Source organism: Clarias gariepinus, chromosome 18, assembly GCF_024256425.1.
Source record: "Clarias gariepinus isolate MV-2021 ecotype Netherlands chromosome 18, CGAR_prim_01v2, whole genome shotgun sequence".
NCBI classification, from domain to species: domain Eukaryota; kingdom Metazoa; phylum Chordata; class Actinopteri; order Siluriformes; family Clariidae; genus Clarias; species Clarias gariepinus.
In genome coordinates, this window is record NC_071117.1 from 12,797,529 (window position 1) to 12,815,192 (window position 17,664).

Here is a 17,664-nt window from a genome sequence, read left to right on the forward strand (position 1 = left end):
TGCTTGAAAAAGTAAATCAGCATCTCCATAAGGCTGCTTAGCAGAGGGAAGCATAAAGTGCTGTAAACCTTCCTGTTAGACAACTGTGCTAACCTTGGGCCTCATAAAACACAGTGGACCAACACAAGCAGATGACATGGCTCCACTGACTGTGCAAACCTTAATTTACAAATTAAATAAAAAAAATTACTTTCATCTAAAAACAGGACTTTGGCCCACTGAGTAACAGTCCAGTCTTTTATGTGGCCCAGGTAAGACACCGCTGATGGTTTAAGAATGGCTTGACACAAGCCATCTTATGCAAGATTCTTCGACAATTAGCCAATTTAATGCAAGGCAAGAACTTTAACCCATAGTCAATTGTCACTTCATCACACGTGATCTTGTCCAAAAGGTAAAGAAGAAATATTAAAAACATAATTTGGAATCAATGCGAATCAGGTCTAAATTTAAAAGATTAGTACCATTGTATCTTAGGGACTGTTTCTATGAAATTCTGTGAAAGCATGATTATTCTAAAGACTGAAGGGACTACAGTCCCATCACGCAAGTGTGTGTCCGTGTGTGTGTGTGTGTGTGTGTGTGTGTGTGTGTGTTAAATAGAAAATACATTTTATTACTTATCTCTCTACCAAAAAGACTTTATTACAAAATACTCAGAACACACTTAAAAAAAGTTTAGCAAAGATTTCTATTAACAATAATACAATTTATACTGTAATTTACTACACATTTATCTGAAAAAGAATAAAAACTTTAAGTTAAGACAATTTTTTAAACTTCCATTTTTATTATAAACCCTTTGTTCTATAAGTTTTATAAAATAGCATTGTCATTATTAAAAAATGTCAATTAAAAATAAATGAAGGTGTTTATAATAATAATCATTATTATTATTATTATTATTATTATTATTATTATTATTATTATAATTATTTTGAAAGAAAAAACAAAATAGAAAATAAATTATACTTAAATTGTAAGAATATATCAAATAATAGCCATATTTATTATTTTTGCTTAAGTAAAAATATATATTCAGTTATCGATTAAAGAACTGTACTTCCATGCCTGACCACAAATATTTAAAACCGTAAGCAATAACTTCCTTACTGCATGCTATATCTGATAAACACTTTATGCAAATTGGCAGTTGCTGCAACTATAAATGTCTTAAGAGCTACCCAGAGCATCACTATCTTCTGACAGTCTCTGAATAGAAGACAGCAGAACACAGAATACACATTTTAAGTAGAAAGTCCTACTTCAATAAGTGCTACAAATAAGGTAATATGATGGGCTTTACTGACTTAATTTTTCCTAACTAATTCTGACTAATACTTAAATTTATCGTGAAGAATATTTTATACAAAGAAATAATTCGATTTTATAATTGTTGCAATAAATATTTTCTTTAAATAGTCATGGATTCCAAATGCATGAATTTAGCAGCGCTGGGAAGACCTCTGTATCCAGGGATGCTGTGTGACTGCCGCACAGATTCCTTTATTCCAGGTACAATTTACATGACTGGCAATGTGTAATTTTTAATAGTTTAATATAATTTAGGATTCTTTTGTGCATTTTAAAGGTTTGTGGTGACTCAAATCAGTAGTAATCCATGCTATATCATTACAGAATGCAATAATATGGATGAAGACATTAAACTTTGCACCAAAACTATTGGAAAATTCATACCAAAATGAAATTTAAATAACTAATTATCATTATTACTATTATTATTATTATTATTATTATTATTATATTGGTCACTTTCGTAGTATTAATAGTTTCATTATTCTAAGTAAGAAATGCAATTCAAATCTGTTTCCGAATTATATATAATAATTTTTATTTTATTTTATCATTATTCACCAATAGGCAGCAATAAATCACATATGCAAATCAAAGATCTATAAATCTAACCTCATGACTATGTTTAAATCATATCCATGCTTACATTAAATATATCATCGCCCTGTTTATTAGTATTCATAATATATATTTGAAAAAAAAGATGGAGACTTGCATTGGGCATGCAGAAAATCAGCATTCAATTGGCCTGTGCTATAACATAACACCATATAATTTTTTAACAGTTTTTCTTTTCGAACTGTGTTCTGACTTATACCACACTTGTATACTTATAATGTTTTAAAATCAAGAGCAATAGTAAATGTGTAGCAATTTTTCTCAAGAGACTTCATAATTAAGGATTTTAATATCATAAGACATTATGTAAAAAATCACCTATGCAAAAAAAAAATATTGTAAAGGATAAGAGGGTAGAGAAACTTGAAGAAGCTCAAAGCTATGCAAACTTTAAGTTTAAAATTTGTCATTTGCACAAAATGTCATTGACAGTTTAATATTGAAATGGTTGTTTTAGGGTCACAAATAAAATAGACATTAAAAGATAAAAGTGGGAGCCAAGGAAGATGCGAAATAACAGAAATACCATTTTCCCTGGAAAGAAAATCAAAAATAGATATATGAAATATATTTATTATTTTTGTATTGATAAAAATATGCATTCAGGTTAGCTATTAAGGAGTAATGACCGCACTTTCATGTCTGACCACAAATCTTTAAAACTGTAAGCAATAACTTGCTTATTGCATGCTATATTTAGTCCAACACTTTATGCAAATTGGCAGTTGCTGTGTCTTAAAAGCTACCCAGAGCAACACTATATTCAGTCTCTGAATAGAAAACAGCAAAACACTGAGTTTAAATTTTAAGTAGAAAGTCCAACTTTAAAAAGTACTACAAATAAGGTAGGATGATGGGCTTTACTGACTAAATCTAACTATCCTGACAAATGCTGACTAAGTCTCTAATTTGTCCTAAAGAATATTTTCTACAAAGAAATGAGTTGATATAAATCTTGCAATAATTATTTTCTGTAAATACTGTAGTCATGGATTCCATATGCATGAAATTGGCAGCGCTGGGAAGACCTCTGTATCCAGGCATGCTGTATGACTGCCGCACAGACTCCTTTATTCCAGGTACAATTTACATGACTGGCAATGTGTAATTTCTAGTAGTTTAATATACTTTAGGATTTTAGGGTTTGTGGTGATTTAAATCAGTAGTAATCAATACTACAGCATTATAAAATGCAATAATGATATACATGAAGACATTAGACTTAGATTAAGCACCTCTTGCCCTTTTTTAAACTTTCATTCAAAAAAAAAAAGGAAAAAAGAAGTTGGTTTGCATTGGCCATGCTGGAAATCAGGATGAAAGTTGCCTTTGCTATGACATAAACCATAAATTTTCTTTTTATACAGTTCTGATTTATACCACAATTATATATTAACTTTTTTTAAATCAAGAGCTATAGTAAATGTGAGCAATGTCTCTTAAAGACTTCATATTTAAGGATTTTAATATCATGAAACAACTCTATGTAAAAAATATTGTAAAAGATAGGAGGGCATGGAAACTTAAAGCAGTTCAAAAATAAGCAAGTGTAAAATTTGCCATTTGTGCCCGAGCAAATGCATCACAGAACCCTACTGGAGCTAATAAATGGCTTTTCCTTCACCCACTGAGCATGAAAAACCCTTTTCGAATCATTGAAATAGTCCCTAATTTAGCTTATCCACATCATGTGTCTTACAACTAAAGCTGTCAGGTAATGCATCATTCACTATATAGTAGCACCTTGAGTACAGAGACATACAGTATGGGAGGTGGTTAGCTAATAATAATAAAAATAAAAAAAAAGTTGTTTCGTTAAAAATATAGTGTATAATTGTTTCTATGTCTTTAGGCTATAAAGTCAGATCTCTGAACGACAGGAAAAACTTAGACTAGTGTATTACCAAAAACCATTTGAAAATTCTCTATCTTGAAACATAGGCAATGTTCCCATTACAAGCACACATTGTTCAAGTGAATTTTTTGATCAGATCAGATTTTTGTGTCATGACATCACATTCTTAATTACAAATAATTCTTATATGACTGTAAAGTGGATGTGTCATAATGTGATTTCTCTCTCAGTCCAGAAAATGAGTGCAGTGGTTTTCAATCTTATTCCTGGAGGACGATTACTCTTTAAATTTAGAGTTTTCCCTGCTCTACCACACTCACTACAATTAAAAAAAAGGCTGTTAATTTGTCCTCCAGGATAAGAAACACCGAATTAAAATATTATGCAGGTGCATCCATGAAAATCTGAGGTTATGTTATTCGAGGATTAATAGGTATATCTGCTCCTGGTGCAGAGCTTTCACTTGTAGGGGAATGACGTCTGTGTAGACTGTGCTGGAACCATCTCTAATGAGTCCTTTATTAATCACTTGCATGCTACAGTAAGTGGTTAAACCAGTGAATGTAAGAAAAGTTTAACTTACTTGGTGGTATATTGGTCTATGAGGTTGCTAACAGCTTCCAGGTCAAGCAGCACTGTTAAAACAAGTCTAAATGCATGATCTTGACAGACATATTGGAAAATAAGGGTGCAAGAGCCTGAACGAGACTTACTGGAGTAAGGCTTGTGATGGATGCTCAACTTCTCTGGAAGTTCAGCCTAAGTTCAGCCAGTCATTGCTGAAGATCTCCCATAAGCTGTCCATGGTTGGGAAAAATATCATTCAAGTTAGGATTTTATATGTGTATGGAGAAGCAGGTGTGAGCTATCCATATTGTTGGGGTTGGAGTTCTGTGATGCTGCTAAATCTTTGACAGTAATAAGGTCCAAATTGTTTGACACCTTAGACCATAACAATTCTTTCATAGATGGTCAGTCTCTGTTATAAACTAATGATATGATGATCAGCATTGCTTTTATAAAGAAAGAAGTATTTATACAAATTATATATTTGCACAAAAAACTGTTGAGTTTTGAGAAAAGAGGCTTTACATGTGGGTTCTTAAGAAGATAAGAAAATGGATAATGGTGTACTAATAGCATATATTTTGACCTAAGGTCATTATATTATGTGAAGACAATGTATTATTTGAATGTGATATCTTAAACTTTTGCACTATCAAGTAATTATTATTATTAATTATTATTTTTTCATTGTTTTAGTAACAAGTTCATGCCTACAGTATATTGCAGCTATTTATACTGCATATGGTAGCTATTTAAATAAATGCTACTTGTGATGCATCTATAATTTATCATGCTTTTTTTTAGGTGTTACTTTATGGGACAAGAAAGCATTACATGATGATCTTGACGTGCGTGACAATACTAAAACATTTGTCAAGTTTGCTGCCTCTGACACTCTCAGTGAAAAGGCTAACCTTCTAGATGCTAGTGCTTCCCTTAAAGCCAGTTTCTTAGGTGGCTTGGTGGAGGTTGAAGGATCAGCCAAGTTTCTGCATGATACCAAATCCTCAGCACGTCAGTGCAGAGTTACTATGCAGTACAGCCAGACAACAAAATTTGAACAACTCACTATTAAGGAGTTTGGCAATATCACCTATCCACAAGTACTTGACCAGAAAACAGCCACTCATGTAGTTACAGCTGTACTATATGGAGCTCAGGCTTTTATGGTGTTTGATTATACAAGTAAAGAAAATCAGTGCAAACAGGCTGTTGAAGGAAACCTTCATGCAGTGGTCAAGAAGATCCCTACCCTTTCCCTAAAGGGGGAAACATCACTGGAGATGACAGAAGAGGAAAAGGTTCTGGCTGAGAACATGAGTGTCATGTATTATGGTGACTTTAAACTCAACAAAAATCCCACCACATACATGGAAGCCCTGGAAGTGTACAAAACATTGCCAAATCTAATGGAGAAAGGAAAGAATGATGGTGTACCACTGACTGTGTGGCTGTATCCTCTTACACTTTTAGATGATAAGGCTGCCAAATTGGTAAAAGAAATCAGTTTTAGCCTGGTAGAAAAAACTGAAAAACTGCTGGACGAGCTAGAAGAAGTAGACAGACAGTGCAATGATTTAAACCAAAATCAAACAATAGACAAATTTCCTGATGTTAAAGTCAGAGTGGAAAAGTTCCAGCACTTGCACAGTAATTATAAGATAGCATTCCAGAATGCACTGGCCAAAGTTTTGCCATCTATTCGGAGTGGGGAAAAAGAGGACAAGGCACTTGGGGACATCCTGAACTTCCATCTCAGATCACCCTTTACTGCAAACAACATGAACAGATGGTTAGATGACATCACAACTGAATTAAATATACTGAGTTTCTATACCAGTGGACTGAAGGACCTGACAGTTGTGAAATCACCAGGGTCACTTAATTCCATCCTCTTTCATCCTGATGTTGATGTGGTGGTATGCTTGTCTTTTACATCTCTCAAGTATGAAGACTCCTATCTAGTGGCTATTGAAGACTTTCTTAATTCTGAAGAGTTTACAAGCTTTGAGAAAACAAGTGTGAAAGATCTCTTTTTTCAAGCACAGCCTTGGTTCACTTCTCCTGACATCGCTGAAAAAATGAGACAGGATCTGTCTCTCTTTACAAGTTTTTTAAAGGCCAATACAAAAGATAAAAGAATGAAGTTCATCATTGGTTCCATCTCTGACCCCAGCAATCCAGGAACCTCTATCCGACTTTATCAGAAAGGCAGTCTGACGGACCCTAAGTTTCAGCCTGTATCCAAACCCCCCCCACCCGTGGTGGAGACCAGTAATGAGAAAGTCCTCCTAAAGCTTTCAAAAACCCCAACTGGAAAGATGGTACAGTTCAGAGTTGAGTACAAGATGACACAATCAATTGATTCGGCAGCTGATGCCAATGAATGGTCAGTCACAGACACTTCAGATGCCCAGACCAGCTTTACACTGACTCAAATAAAGGAAGCAGGACGCTACTGTGTCCAATACAGAGCTGTTAGTGATGTGGGAGTGAGTGAAGCCAGCGACTCTGTCGCCTTCACTTTTCAGGAAACGCCTGAAGTGAGTGAAGCTAATAACTCTGTCTCAACTATTATTATACACAAATTACATCATTTTACATTGATTGTATTGTTAATGCGAGGGATGCAACAATGCACTTAGGTGTGGTTTAGTTCATTTCTAATTACCCAGGCTGTCAGAGTATTTCATTCCTAGGCATTTTAGGCAAATTTAACTGAAATAGTGAATGAGGGTTTATTGTAGACAGTCATTCTTTGTTTACCTAATTTCTCTTCAATATAAGAAAGTTATTGAACACTGAAACCGAAATGGCCCCATACCACAGATTTGAAAGACAGCGGCACTTCATTGCTGCTGTTAAAGTTGTGAGAACAATTTTAAAGCAGTACTGTCAGCTTCACCCCAACTTTATTGCATAGTGATTTGATATTTGCTCATGGGGAGGTGTTTCCTCATCCTAGCATGTTGACTCACAGGCACAAACAAACAGCCAGTTCAATATAAATTAATGCATGGCAAGTAAGGGTGTTAGAGTATGGCCAAAATGCTTAAATGATATACACCCACAAGTTCAACAAGTGTTGTGCATGCAAATGAAACAGCTATGCAAACATTCTTCTTTTTTTTTTTTGCTAGGGCTTTCAACAGCAGTCAGTATGTGGGGACAGTCACAGTTGCGACACAATATTTCTTTTTATGATTGGGCATCATCTTTGTTTGACGATTACATTCCATTTGCTAATTTTGGGCATTATTCTACCATCATATTAAACTAGTTACACAAAACAAAAAAATCACAAGTGTGTATTGAACCATGGCTGCCGTACTGAATGGTTTAGTGTTATAGTGACAATTGTGGCATCCCTAGAGTATGCATTGTATATTCTCAGTATGGTTTTTAAATTACTATTGTCTTGAGCAGTTTTAATTTGTGCTACTTTTCTGTGAATGTCTGTGAATGCTCTAGTCTAACAGATTTTTCAGTCTGCCTCTTGCTTACCTTTAAGTTCTCTTTGTTTCTTTTGTAAGAAACTAAGTCCTGGCATCATACGCTCCAAGATTTTTTCCTTGCATTCTGATGACCCACAACCAGTTCCCAGCACTGTAAGTAACATTATCATGATATCTTCATAATGTTAATAGATTTTTTAAAATATATATATAATTTAACAACACGATTGGAGATTTATCTTTGAAAAATGAATGATGCTCAACCACAACAGAGAAAATCATATTTGGGATCAATTCCTGGAGGCTTGAGACCTGGTATGGCTTTGTTTTTCCAAGGGATTGTCACTTCAAATTGTGACAGGTATGTTAAATATTTATGTACAGTACTACATGACAGTTCAAATGAAAACCAATATGAAATTATTTTAAATCGCTCACTAGAATCTGGTATACTCTCTTAAACATTAGAAATTTTTTTTTAGCTTTGCTATAGATTTTCAGATTGATCTGAAGAACATTGCTTTCCACTTCAACCCTCGCATGCAACCCAAGTCTGTGGTCCTTAACAGCCACAGGGAAGGAAAATGGCATAATGAAGAGAAACATGAATGCCCATTTGTCAAAGGCGGAGCTTTTGATATCATCGTGGGTATTAAACAAGAATGCTATGAGGTGGGATATTATGGACAAATTAAATTAGGATTAATTGACTTGAAGCTATAAGCATTTGGATAAAATACAATGTATATACATTTTTCAGGTGATAGTAAATGGCCTGGAATTCTGCACATTCAAGCACCGTATGCCAGTGGACAAAGTGACTTCAGTTGGAGTGAGGGAAGATGTCTGCATGAACATTGTTCACATTATTAAAGTAAATATTTTCTGTTTTATTAAGTACTGTAGGAAAACCATTTAGTGTTATGACTATCAAGAAGTAGAGTATTTTACAGTAAACCATATTGTGTGTGTGTGTGTGTTTTTGTGTGTGTGTGTGTGTGTGTGTGTGTGTGTGTGTGTGTGTGTGTGTGTATTTCATTAGGTTGAAGATGGTAAGCTGAAAGTCACCGATCCTGACAGAATTTGAGTATTTCAGTTTTTAATCAGAACCTATGAAAACATTCTGTAATGTTTTATTAGATTTTTTACATTAGAAATTATATAGATGAATTGCATTAGTCAACCTGTAGATTTTATGGCAGCAGAAATAACAGTTTAACCGGCACATAATATTAATATACTGTAGGTTTGTATACATAAACACTGCACTGAATGGTATTTATTTTGAATTCAGTGCAATACATTAATCAGCTATTGTAATGAAATGAGATATATAAATGAAATTAATACATTTGGTTAAAAACACCTTTATTTTATCTCATCTTTTATTTTAATAGCAAAATTTGTTTAAAGTTGACTTCTTTTATTATTATTATTATTTTTTTTGTAAGACATCATTTAATTAGCTATGTATACCACTTACACAAGTGTTTAAAATAATTTTAGTCTTGTTATTATTATAAACTAAGGAACAACTTATTTTATGCTTATACCTTTTCAACACATTTACAATGCTTCTAATAAAGAAAATAATAAATATATGGTCGGATGTGTATGTGTATTTTCTTGATCGAAGAAGGGTATTGATGTTACAGTTTTGTACAACAAGTTAGACAGTTTCTCAGCACAAAATGTATTTTTTAAATTATCTTCAAAGTATTTTAACCGAAATGCCATGCAATATAGTACAGATGTGGCCATTAAGACTGTGCGTGTTTTCCCGCCGGATGCCTCAATTTAAATAAATGTGTTGTGCTTCACTGAATATCCGCCAGATGGCGCATGGAAGGACTTTATCTAAAAGCCGGACCAAGTACTGTACAACGAAGAACTGTGTATAACTACTTAGTCTAAAACAATATTGTTTCATAATGATGGAATGAGATGCCCAAATTCTCGCTTTAAAACTCTTAATAAGTTTCTTATATATTTTTTTGTAATGTTTTAACAGGGACAAAACAGTGAAAGACATGGCAATGTCTTGGTTTACATGGTGTTGAAATTAATTTAATTTCCTGATAGTAGGCTATCTGATAGTGTTAACTGCGAATGTCCTGATTCGTTAATATGCCAACATATCTTATTTAAAACGTAAAAATGTGTCGACATCATCAAAAAACATGAATGAACTATATATATTATATTATTAAGTAAATATTATTTTATGAACACGAACTTCTTCTGGCTTTTTATAATAATCATCATATTTGGGCCAACTCATGTCGAAAAAAATTTATAAACGGTTTCTAAACGTGGGCTATTGTTTTTTTACTTATAATATTTGTTAATTTAATTTAAATGAGGTTTGGGCTCAGGACTTCGATTCGACATCGTGATTCTCCTCTTTAATTTACTCCATAGTTTTAATCAGCGCTCAGCTGCATGCATAAAGTTTTCCAGAGCACACCGGCAGAAGTAGACTAATGATTATGAACGCGTCGGGAAAACAGCAAGCAGACTGACTCTGACCATTAATAAAAACGTTTGCGTTCATTTTCTGACGTGCTCAAGTTTACCAAAAACAATACAGAAGAGCGCAGCTTATTTGCTTTCAAACATTTATAAAATCACGTTTTTTCGTTATTGTGAGTGCGCTTAAATAAAAGTTGAGTCTTATAAAGGCATGTAGTCTTATATATTTTTATTATTTAGTTTTTGCACATTAATCAGAGTCCTCATCTGTTACATTTTTGAGGACAATAGTTTTTTTTCACCCTGTCACGGCGTGCGCCCAAATCAATATCGCTCCTCGCTCACTAGTTAGGCGGCCTCCCCTTCAGACATGCGAAGCAGCGGGGCTGCGGAATTAGGCACGAATGGTGAAGAAGAGCTCTCCTTGCTAATGATCCCGGGTTTATCCGCGCTATAAAATACTCGGAGTTTGTTGGTGTACAGTGGATTTTACTACGCGGTGTGAGTGAGACGCGCGCACACAACGCGGAAGTGCGGCATGCAAACGGGGCAAATGGAACGCGCCCCAGGGACTTCAAAGAAGAGCCAGCACGAGCGGACGGAGGCAGGAACTGCTGTCCGCGGATGGCCGTCGTACTCGTATTTTATAGCGCAGGGTGCAAACCCGAGATCATTGGCATTGGTAGCTCAACAGCATGTCATGTGGGCATTATAATACTAAAAAGTGGCAGCTGGCATGCCTAAAAATAGACGCAGGTTAATTTTTTTTATAGTCTAAATTAAAATCCTCCTCTTTAGTGCCTCCTATTCCTATTAATCCTATTGTTCTTTTAGTGTCACTGCGTGTGCTTACAATGCCAGACAACATTCAAATGCAAATTATTCACTCTCCCCAAGTGTGAATCAGCTGTTCTCACCTATACATATTAACCTATACGTTCTCACCTAAAGTGTTTAGGTAAAATTCCACCTATACAAGTGTAACAAATATGAAAAGAAAAAAAAATAGGAAGGGGCAAATACTTTTTCATGGCACTTCACATGTAGTCTGATTGTTCCACTGGGCTGAAACTGTGGCAGGTGGAGTTATAGCACTTTTCAAATCACACTAACTATACACTGATATGAATAACTTTAAATAATGAATGCTACGTTAATATGATCTCGGGCTTGCTCCACATTATAAAAGCAAAGCGCGGAGTTTAGTCCGAGATCAGGGAAGTACGTGATGTGGTGGAGGTTCTACACTAAATTGCTCCCCGGGCGAGACTCCCATCCCCCCCATCAGCGCCACTTCTAACCAACCAAACCCCCTGTCTGACGTCTGCTCGGTCTTGTAAATTTGTTTTAAAACCCCCAATTCTGCGAATTCCCCCAGCAGCGAAACCAGTTTGATGACTTCACACCTGTTGTAAAGGTGAGATGGGGGATTACAGTAACTGTGGGTGCGCTTTACCTCGGAGCGCGCTGTCGCATTGTATTCAATGAATAGACTAAAACAAAATCACGTTTGCTTCAGCATTGGAAACAATATTGTATTAGGCTAACTTTATTAAAGATTATACACTTTTGTATTCTTTGTCCACACGTGGGCATCTTAAACATTTTAGATATTGATAGATAATTTAGATAAATATTAGATAATTTACATAATTGAAAAGGAGGAAGAAGAAAAGGTTACGCAAAAATAAGAAAAAGCTTTAGAGGTAAATGGTGTGAAATGCTTTAAATGAACAGATTCTGCCTATAACAGGTCAGGGACAGTGAGGCTGGATCCAGCAGCGCACCACATCCCACATCATAATACATGCTGATGATGACCAACACGTCTCCCCTGATCTACCAGAGCCAAGGAAAAAGAATGGCAATCAAATAGAATAAAATTAGTAGCAGCATTACCTTGTGCTAGTTATTATTATGGTGGTCAATATTATTTGAAATAATGTTTCGCAGCGTTTCTCAGTGATACTTCAAATAACATGTTTAAATAGCATTTATTTCTGGATTGTGTTATATTTTTATACTAGTAATTGGTGTTAAAAATGTATCTCTACATTAATGAGCCAATGTATTATGGTGTGGGCTGCTGTGGGCCAGGAAATCCAGGGTCACTTTTTGGTCTCAGTCCGCCCCTGTAATAACGAATGAAGAAAGCGCAGTCAAAGCCCGGAGATTCTGCGTTCCGCGGGGGGCCAGTCGTGAATAGCTGACACTCAGTGACAGCCAATGAAATTGTAGACATCTTTGTAGTCCTTTTGCACACGCGCGGGTGCATTACAATAATAATAATAATAATAAATTTGGAGAACTACTACTACTAATAATAATAATAATTCTGAATAAAAATTATGAATAAATACATATCAGTTTGAGCTTGACACGTTTATGAGCTCTGTCGCTTGCTGTCAATGGCGCCTAAGAGACAACATTTTTCGGCTTCAGTAGACTCACAATACTTTAGACTGAAACACGACTGCCCCCTACAGGTATTGAAGGGCATTTTTACAGCTTGCCGCGCACAGCCGCGGCAAGTCGTGGGATCCCTTTTCCGAAAACGTGCGTTTTTAAAGGCCAGATCTGTATGTTAACTGCACTAGCAAATGTTCTTTTCCAACAGGGACAATTTGTCATTCACAATAGAATAACCTGAAAATTGTCAGGAAACATTATATAATACAAGTTGTCTTTGATTGATTATATATACAAAAATTTAATTATGACACAAATATTTTACTTGACTGAAAATTCTGTCCTTAAATTAAATATGCTTATACATGAATTTTGTGCTTGTTTTGTGTTTTTTCCCAGCTACTTTCTCATACATTTTGTATCAGTGCACAAAATTGCAGGCAAAAAGTTTAATTTAATTATCTATGCTACGAGTCTATCCTTGTCTCATCCATCTTCATGGAACAAATCTACTGAGCCTCTAAAGAGACATGGGTGAAAAAAAAAAGTGGCCTTTTCGTTTGCGTGAAAATTGACACTTTAACATAACAGTTGTGGTCCAGCAGGTGGCATTAATGCGCCTAAAATTGGATCACCGATCCAGTGAGTGGTTGCAAATAAAAGCTGGCTGCCAACCACTAAAATAATAGATAAAATAAAGGAGTGAGAAACAAATGGGCCTGATACTACTCAGATTAGGGTAGCATCATCCAAGATACTACTCGAATTAGGGTAGAATTTTGAGCATCATCACTTCTGTCATCAAGGTGGTGAGTTAAAGCTTGTGTGATGGTCAATTTAGATTACAAATCTGGAAATTAATTTACTTACTTAATTAATAGTAATTTATAATAATAGTAATAATCGTTATTTTAAAATAAACATTTAAACTTTGTAAATGTAAGGTAACTTTAAGACATTATAATGTAAACTTTGTAATTGTAAGACATTATGTAATGTAATAAGAAGATTCCTGTGCCCTGAGAACAGACCCCTCACTGTGCCAGTGGTAACACCTTCTATATCCCGTATCCAAACGAATATACTTCCAAATGGCTCTTGTCCGCTAGAACCCTTTTGTTTAATCAGGAGAATGCAAATGTAGATCCTCTTTCCTGTCTGTCTCCGGGTCCCTCTATGACTGACATGTTAATGACTGGTTCTTTTGATGTTCGGGGTGCAGCACTATTTAAATGTGTTCTTTTTGCTGAGAATGAACAGAGATCTTCAGTCCCGGACCGTGCTCAGACCGGTAAGTGTATCAAGGTGCAGGAGAGACAACTGGAAATAACTCTTCTTCTCTTTGTTTAAAACGGATCTCGGACAATTTTTTTCTTCAGTTAAACCTAACAGTAAATACATTTGAAATTACCTTACATATTTCAATACACAACTTTTTAGTTATTTGAGTAACTTTTTTATTAGATTAATCTGGTAGTATGTTTATCTATTGAGTATGAAGCCTGTGTCCAAACCTCATCTACCTATGGTGGAGACCAGTAATCAGAAAGTCATCTTAAAACATTTAAAATCCCCAGCTGGAGAGACTACTTCAATTACTTTAGTTAGTAACCTAGTAACCCACTGTAAGTATCTATTCAGTGTTGGAGAAGTCTAAGCTTTTCTTGTAAGTTGCTCTGGATAAGAGCGTCTGGCAAATGCCTAAATGTAAGTTTAAATGAAAGATTTTAAAGTTTTTAGAGTACAGGATGACACTTCCAAATGATTCAGCAGCTGATGTTGTTGATTGGACAGTCACAGACACTTCAGATGCCCAGGCCAGTTTTTCATTGACTGAATTTAAGGAAGCCGGGCAATACAGAGCTGTTAGTTACGTGTAAATAAGTGAAGCCAGTGACTCTCACCTTCACTTTTAATGAAAAGCCTGATGTGGCAGTGAGTGAGTGATGCCAGTGACTTTTTCAGTAGGCCAGTGGGTCAGTTAAGATTTTATAATAATACACTGATTATATTAGTATAAACTGATTTGATCATTATACACTGCCTGGCACACTCTCCAGCCTTTAGCTTGGATTATAGTGTGCATTCGGCATGGAATTGTTTAAAAGAAATTTTTTTTAAAAAACTCATGCAACTTTAAAACAATAATTTCTAAACAGACTTGCATTAATTTTTGGCTGACATTTGTAATGATGATGGGAAAGTTAAACCCACCATAAAATATTTCTGAAAATTCCCAAAGACTTTTGATGGAGTTAAGGCCAGGACTTACCCTGGTGCTTTAAAATAGAGTCTAGACTCACCAGACTACATGACCTTTTGTCATTGCTTGTATCTCTAGCAAATTTAAGCCATTTTTCTGATTAGCCTCATAAACAAGTGCTTTTCTAATAGATATTTAATCCCAATCCTGCAAATTCTCATCTCATTGTGAATGTGGAAATGCTCTTACTTTGACTATAAAAAAATAGTAATTTTTATTATCTTTTTAAAGCAACTTTACCAAATGTTTAAGTGATCTTCAATCGTCAGCATTCGTGATTTTATACCGTATAACCATTACCAGCTGGAACTGGCTAGCCAGGCAGTATACTGTATATACTATAACATTTGTTTATGCATGCATGGAGTTTAATTAATTATTTTACTAGCTACCTATACACTTTTACTTAAAAAAAATTATTTAATTTTATTTACAACTTGGTACTTTGTTGATTTATCATGAGTCTTTATAAAAAAAAAATAATAAAGTAGATGTCCTACTACACATACTGTAAAGTATTTCTCTTATTATAGATATAAAAAGCAATATCAAATAAAGAATTCGAATTCATAGCTATCAGCATAATGTAAACATTCATTTTCATTTATTTATGTAGCACATAAAGTTCCCATAGAACTTCTCTATGCCATCCTTCCTTAAGAAACTAAGGACTTAAATAACGACCAGCATGGCCATGTCATGATGGTCTCTCTTTACCATTAAGTCAGGGGCTACAAATATTGTCAACAGTCCTGTGAGCACAATCAGTTTAAATGAATTCCTAATTCCCAGCAAACACATGGCGAAAACAATTAGTTCTTTATTTATGGATAGTGCCATTCAAATTTTAGATTTATGGGTAGTCTTGCTAATTAGAATTGCTAGATAGATAGAAATTAAGAGTTTTTTGTGTAGGAAAAGGTCCTGTCCCGGAAACTTGCGCGTGGTTTGGTTTCTTAAAAAATGTTGTCACCAATGAATATACAGTGATTCCGGAAAGTATTCACAGCGCATCACTTTTTCCACATTTTATGTCACAGCCTTAATCTAAAATGGATTAAATACATTTTTTTCTTAGAATTATACACACACAACATCCCATAATGATTACATGAAAAAGTTTACTTGAGATTTTTGCTAAATTTTTTAAAATAAAAAAATTGAGAAAGCACATGTACATAGTAAGCCTTTGCCATGAAGCTCAAAATTGAACTCAGGCACATCCTGTTTTCCTGATCATTCTTGAGATGTTTCTGCAGCTTAATTGGAGTCCACCTGTGGTAAATTCAGTTCACATGATTTGGAAAGGCACACGCCTGTCTATATAAGGTCAGACAGTTGACATCTTAGAATAAATATACAATAACAAAATGTGAAAAAGTGATGTGCTGTGAATACCTTCTGGATGCACTGTTCTGTATGTCATGTACTCATTTTTAACACAGATACACAAACTAGCTACCTACAGTATATGACTCACTTGGTACTGTACTTACCTCTCTAGTTGAAAATGGAGAAATAATATTGTGTGCATAAAAGGCCAATTCAGTAAACTTGATGGACTTGATTTCTATAAAAACTTGGCAAATGATAAATCCATGTATGTTATGCACTTACATGTACTCTGACCACAGGCTGTTTCTTACGTTTACACCATTCCTTTGGGTATAAGAGTAGGAAGGTCTTTGGACTTTTAATGGGTTGTTTCTGCAAAAGGACAAACATACAGTTAGTACAGAAAGTACTTTTTCACTCTTTGTTATATTGCAGCCATTTGCTAAAATCATTTCAGTTAATTTTTCCCCCTCATTAATGTACACACAGCACCCCATATTGACATAAAAACATAGAATTGTTGACATTTTTGCAGATTTATTAAAAAAAAAACCTGAAATATCACATGGTCCTAAGTATTTAGATCCTTTGCTCAGTATTTAGTAGAAGCAGCCTTTTGATCTTATACAGCCATCAGTCTTTTTGGGAAAGATGCAACAAGTTTTTCACACCTGGATTTGGGGATCCTCTGCCATTCCTCCTTGCAGATCCTCTCCAGTTCTGTCAGGTTGGATGGTAAATGTTGGTGAACAGCCGTTTTTAGGTCTCTCCAGAGATGCTCAATTAAAAAGGAAAAATATATCCTGACAGATAAGTGTGTGTGAATAAGTTATTTTTCTCTTTTCTGCTGCTTTGTGACAATGTTAATGTTAAAAGTGTTATACAAACAAATTTGAATTGAATTAATTTTTGGAGACTTTAATTAAAAGTGGGTAGAGTAGCCAAAAAATGTACTTAAGCAAGAGTAGCTGTACTTCAAAAATAATATTACTCAAGTAAAAGTAAAAAGTATTCATTCAAAATATAACTTAAGTAAGAGTAAAGAAAAGTATTTTGTGAAAAGACTACTCAAGTACTGAGTAACATCCGATTAATTATTTTTTTATTATAATAATAACAGTATATATATATATACACAATACATACTGTATATATAATATAATATAATATAATATAATATAATATAATTATTATATATGCTAACATTGCAACATTCAATGAAACAGATAAACTTATCCTGAACAGTGAACAGTAACATTTTACAGTCTAAAGTTAGGATATTATATAATCAAATTTAAAGTGTGCCTTAGTATTTAAAATGTGTTACTTGCCCTAATCTTATTAAGCCTAATTTCATGTTAGCTAAGGCACAGAGC

At 34.5% G+C, this 17,664-nt stretch overlaps 1 protein-coding gene across 1 annotated transcript; it reads left to right on the plus strand.

The window, feature by feature from the left end:
* Window positions 1-1,217: 1,217 nt before the first annotated feature.
* Window positions 1,218-8,896, plus strand: LOC128507036 (cytolytic toxin-alpha-like). Its single transcript, XM_053477663.1, has 9 exons — window positions 1,218-1,287; window positions 1,423-1,515; window positions 2,919-3,011; window positions 5,159-6,897; window positions 7,888-7,962; window positions 8,082-8,170; window positions 8,292-8,481; window positions 8,570-8,683; window positions 8,852-8,896. Exons 2-9 carry the CDS (start codon window positions 1,425-1,427, stop codon window positions 8,894-8,896), a joined length of 2,436 nt encoding a protein of 811 aa, XP_053333638.1. The 5' UTR covers window positions 1,218-1,287; window positions 1,423-1,424.
* The last annotated feature ends 8,768 nt before the right edge of the window (window positions 8,897-17,664 follow it).

Coding starts and splice junctions, on each gene's coding strand:
- LOC128507036 (XM_053477663.1), top strand. CDS start 1,425: ATGGATTCCAAATGCATGAATTTAGCAGCGCTGGGAAGACCTCTGTAT. Junction 8,482..8,569: donor TTAAACAAGAATGCTATGAG/GTGGGATATTAT, acceptor TACATTTTTCAG/GTGATAGTAAATGGCCTGGA. Junction 8,684..8,851: donor ACATTGTTCACATTATTAAA/GTAAATATTTTC, acceptor GTATTTCATTAG/GTTGAAGATGGTAAGCTGAA.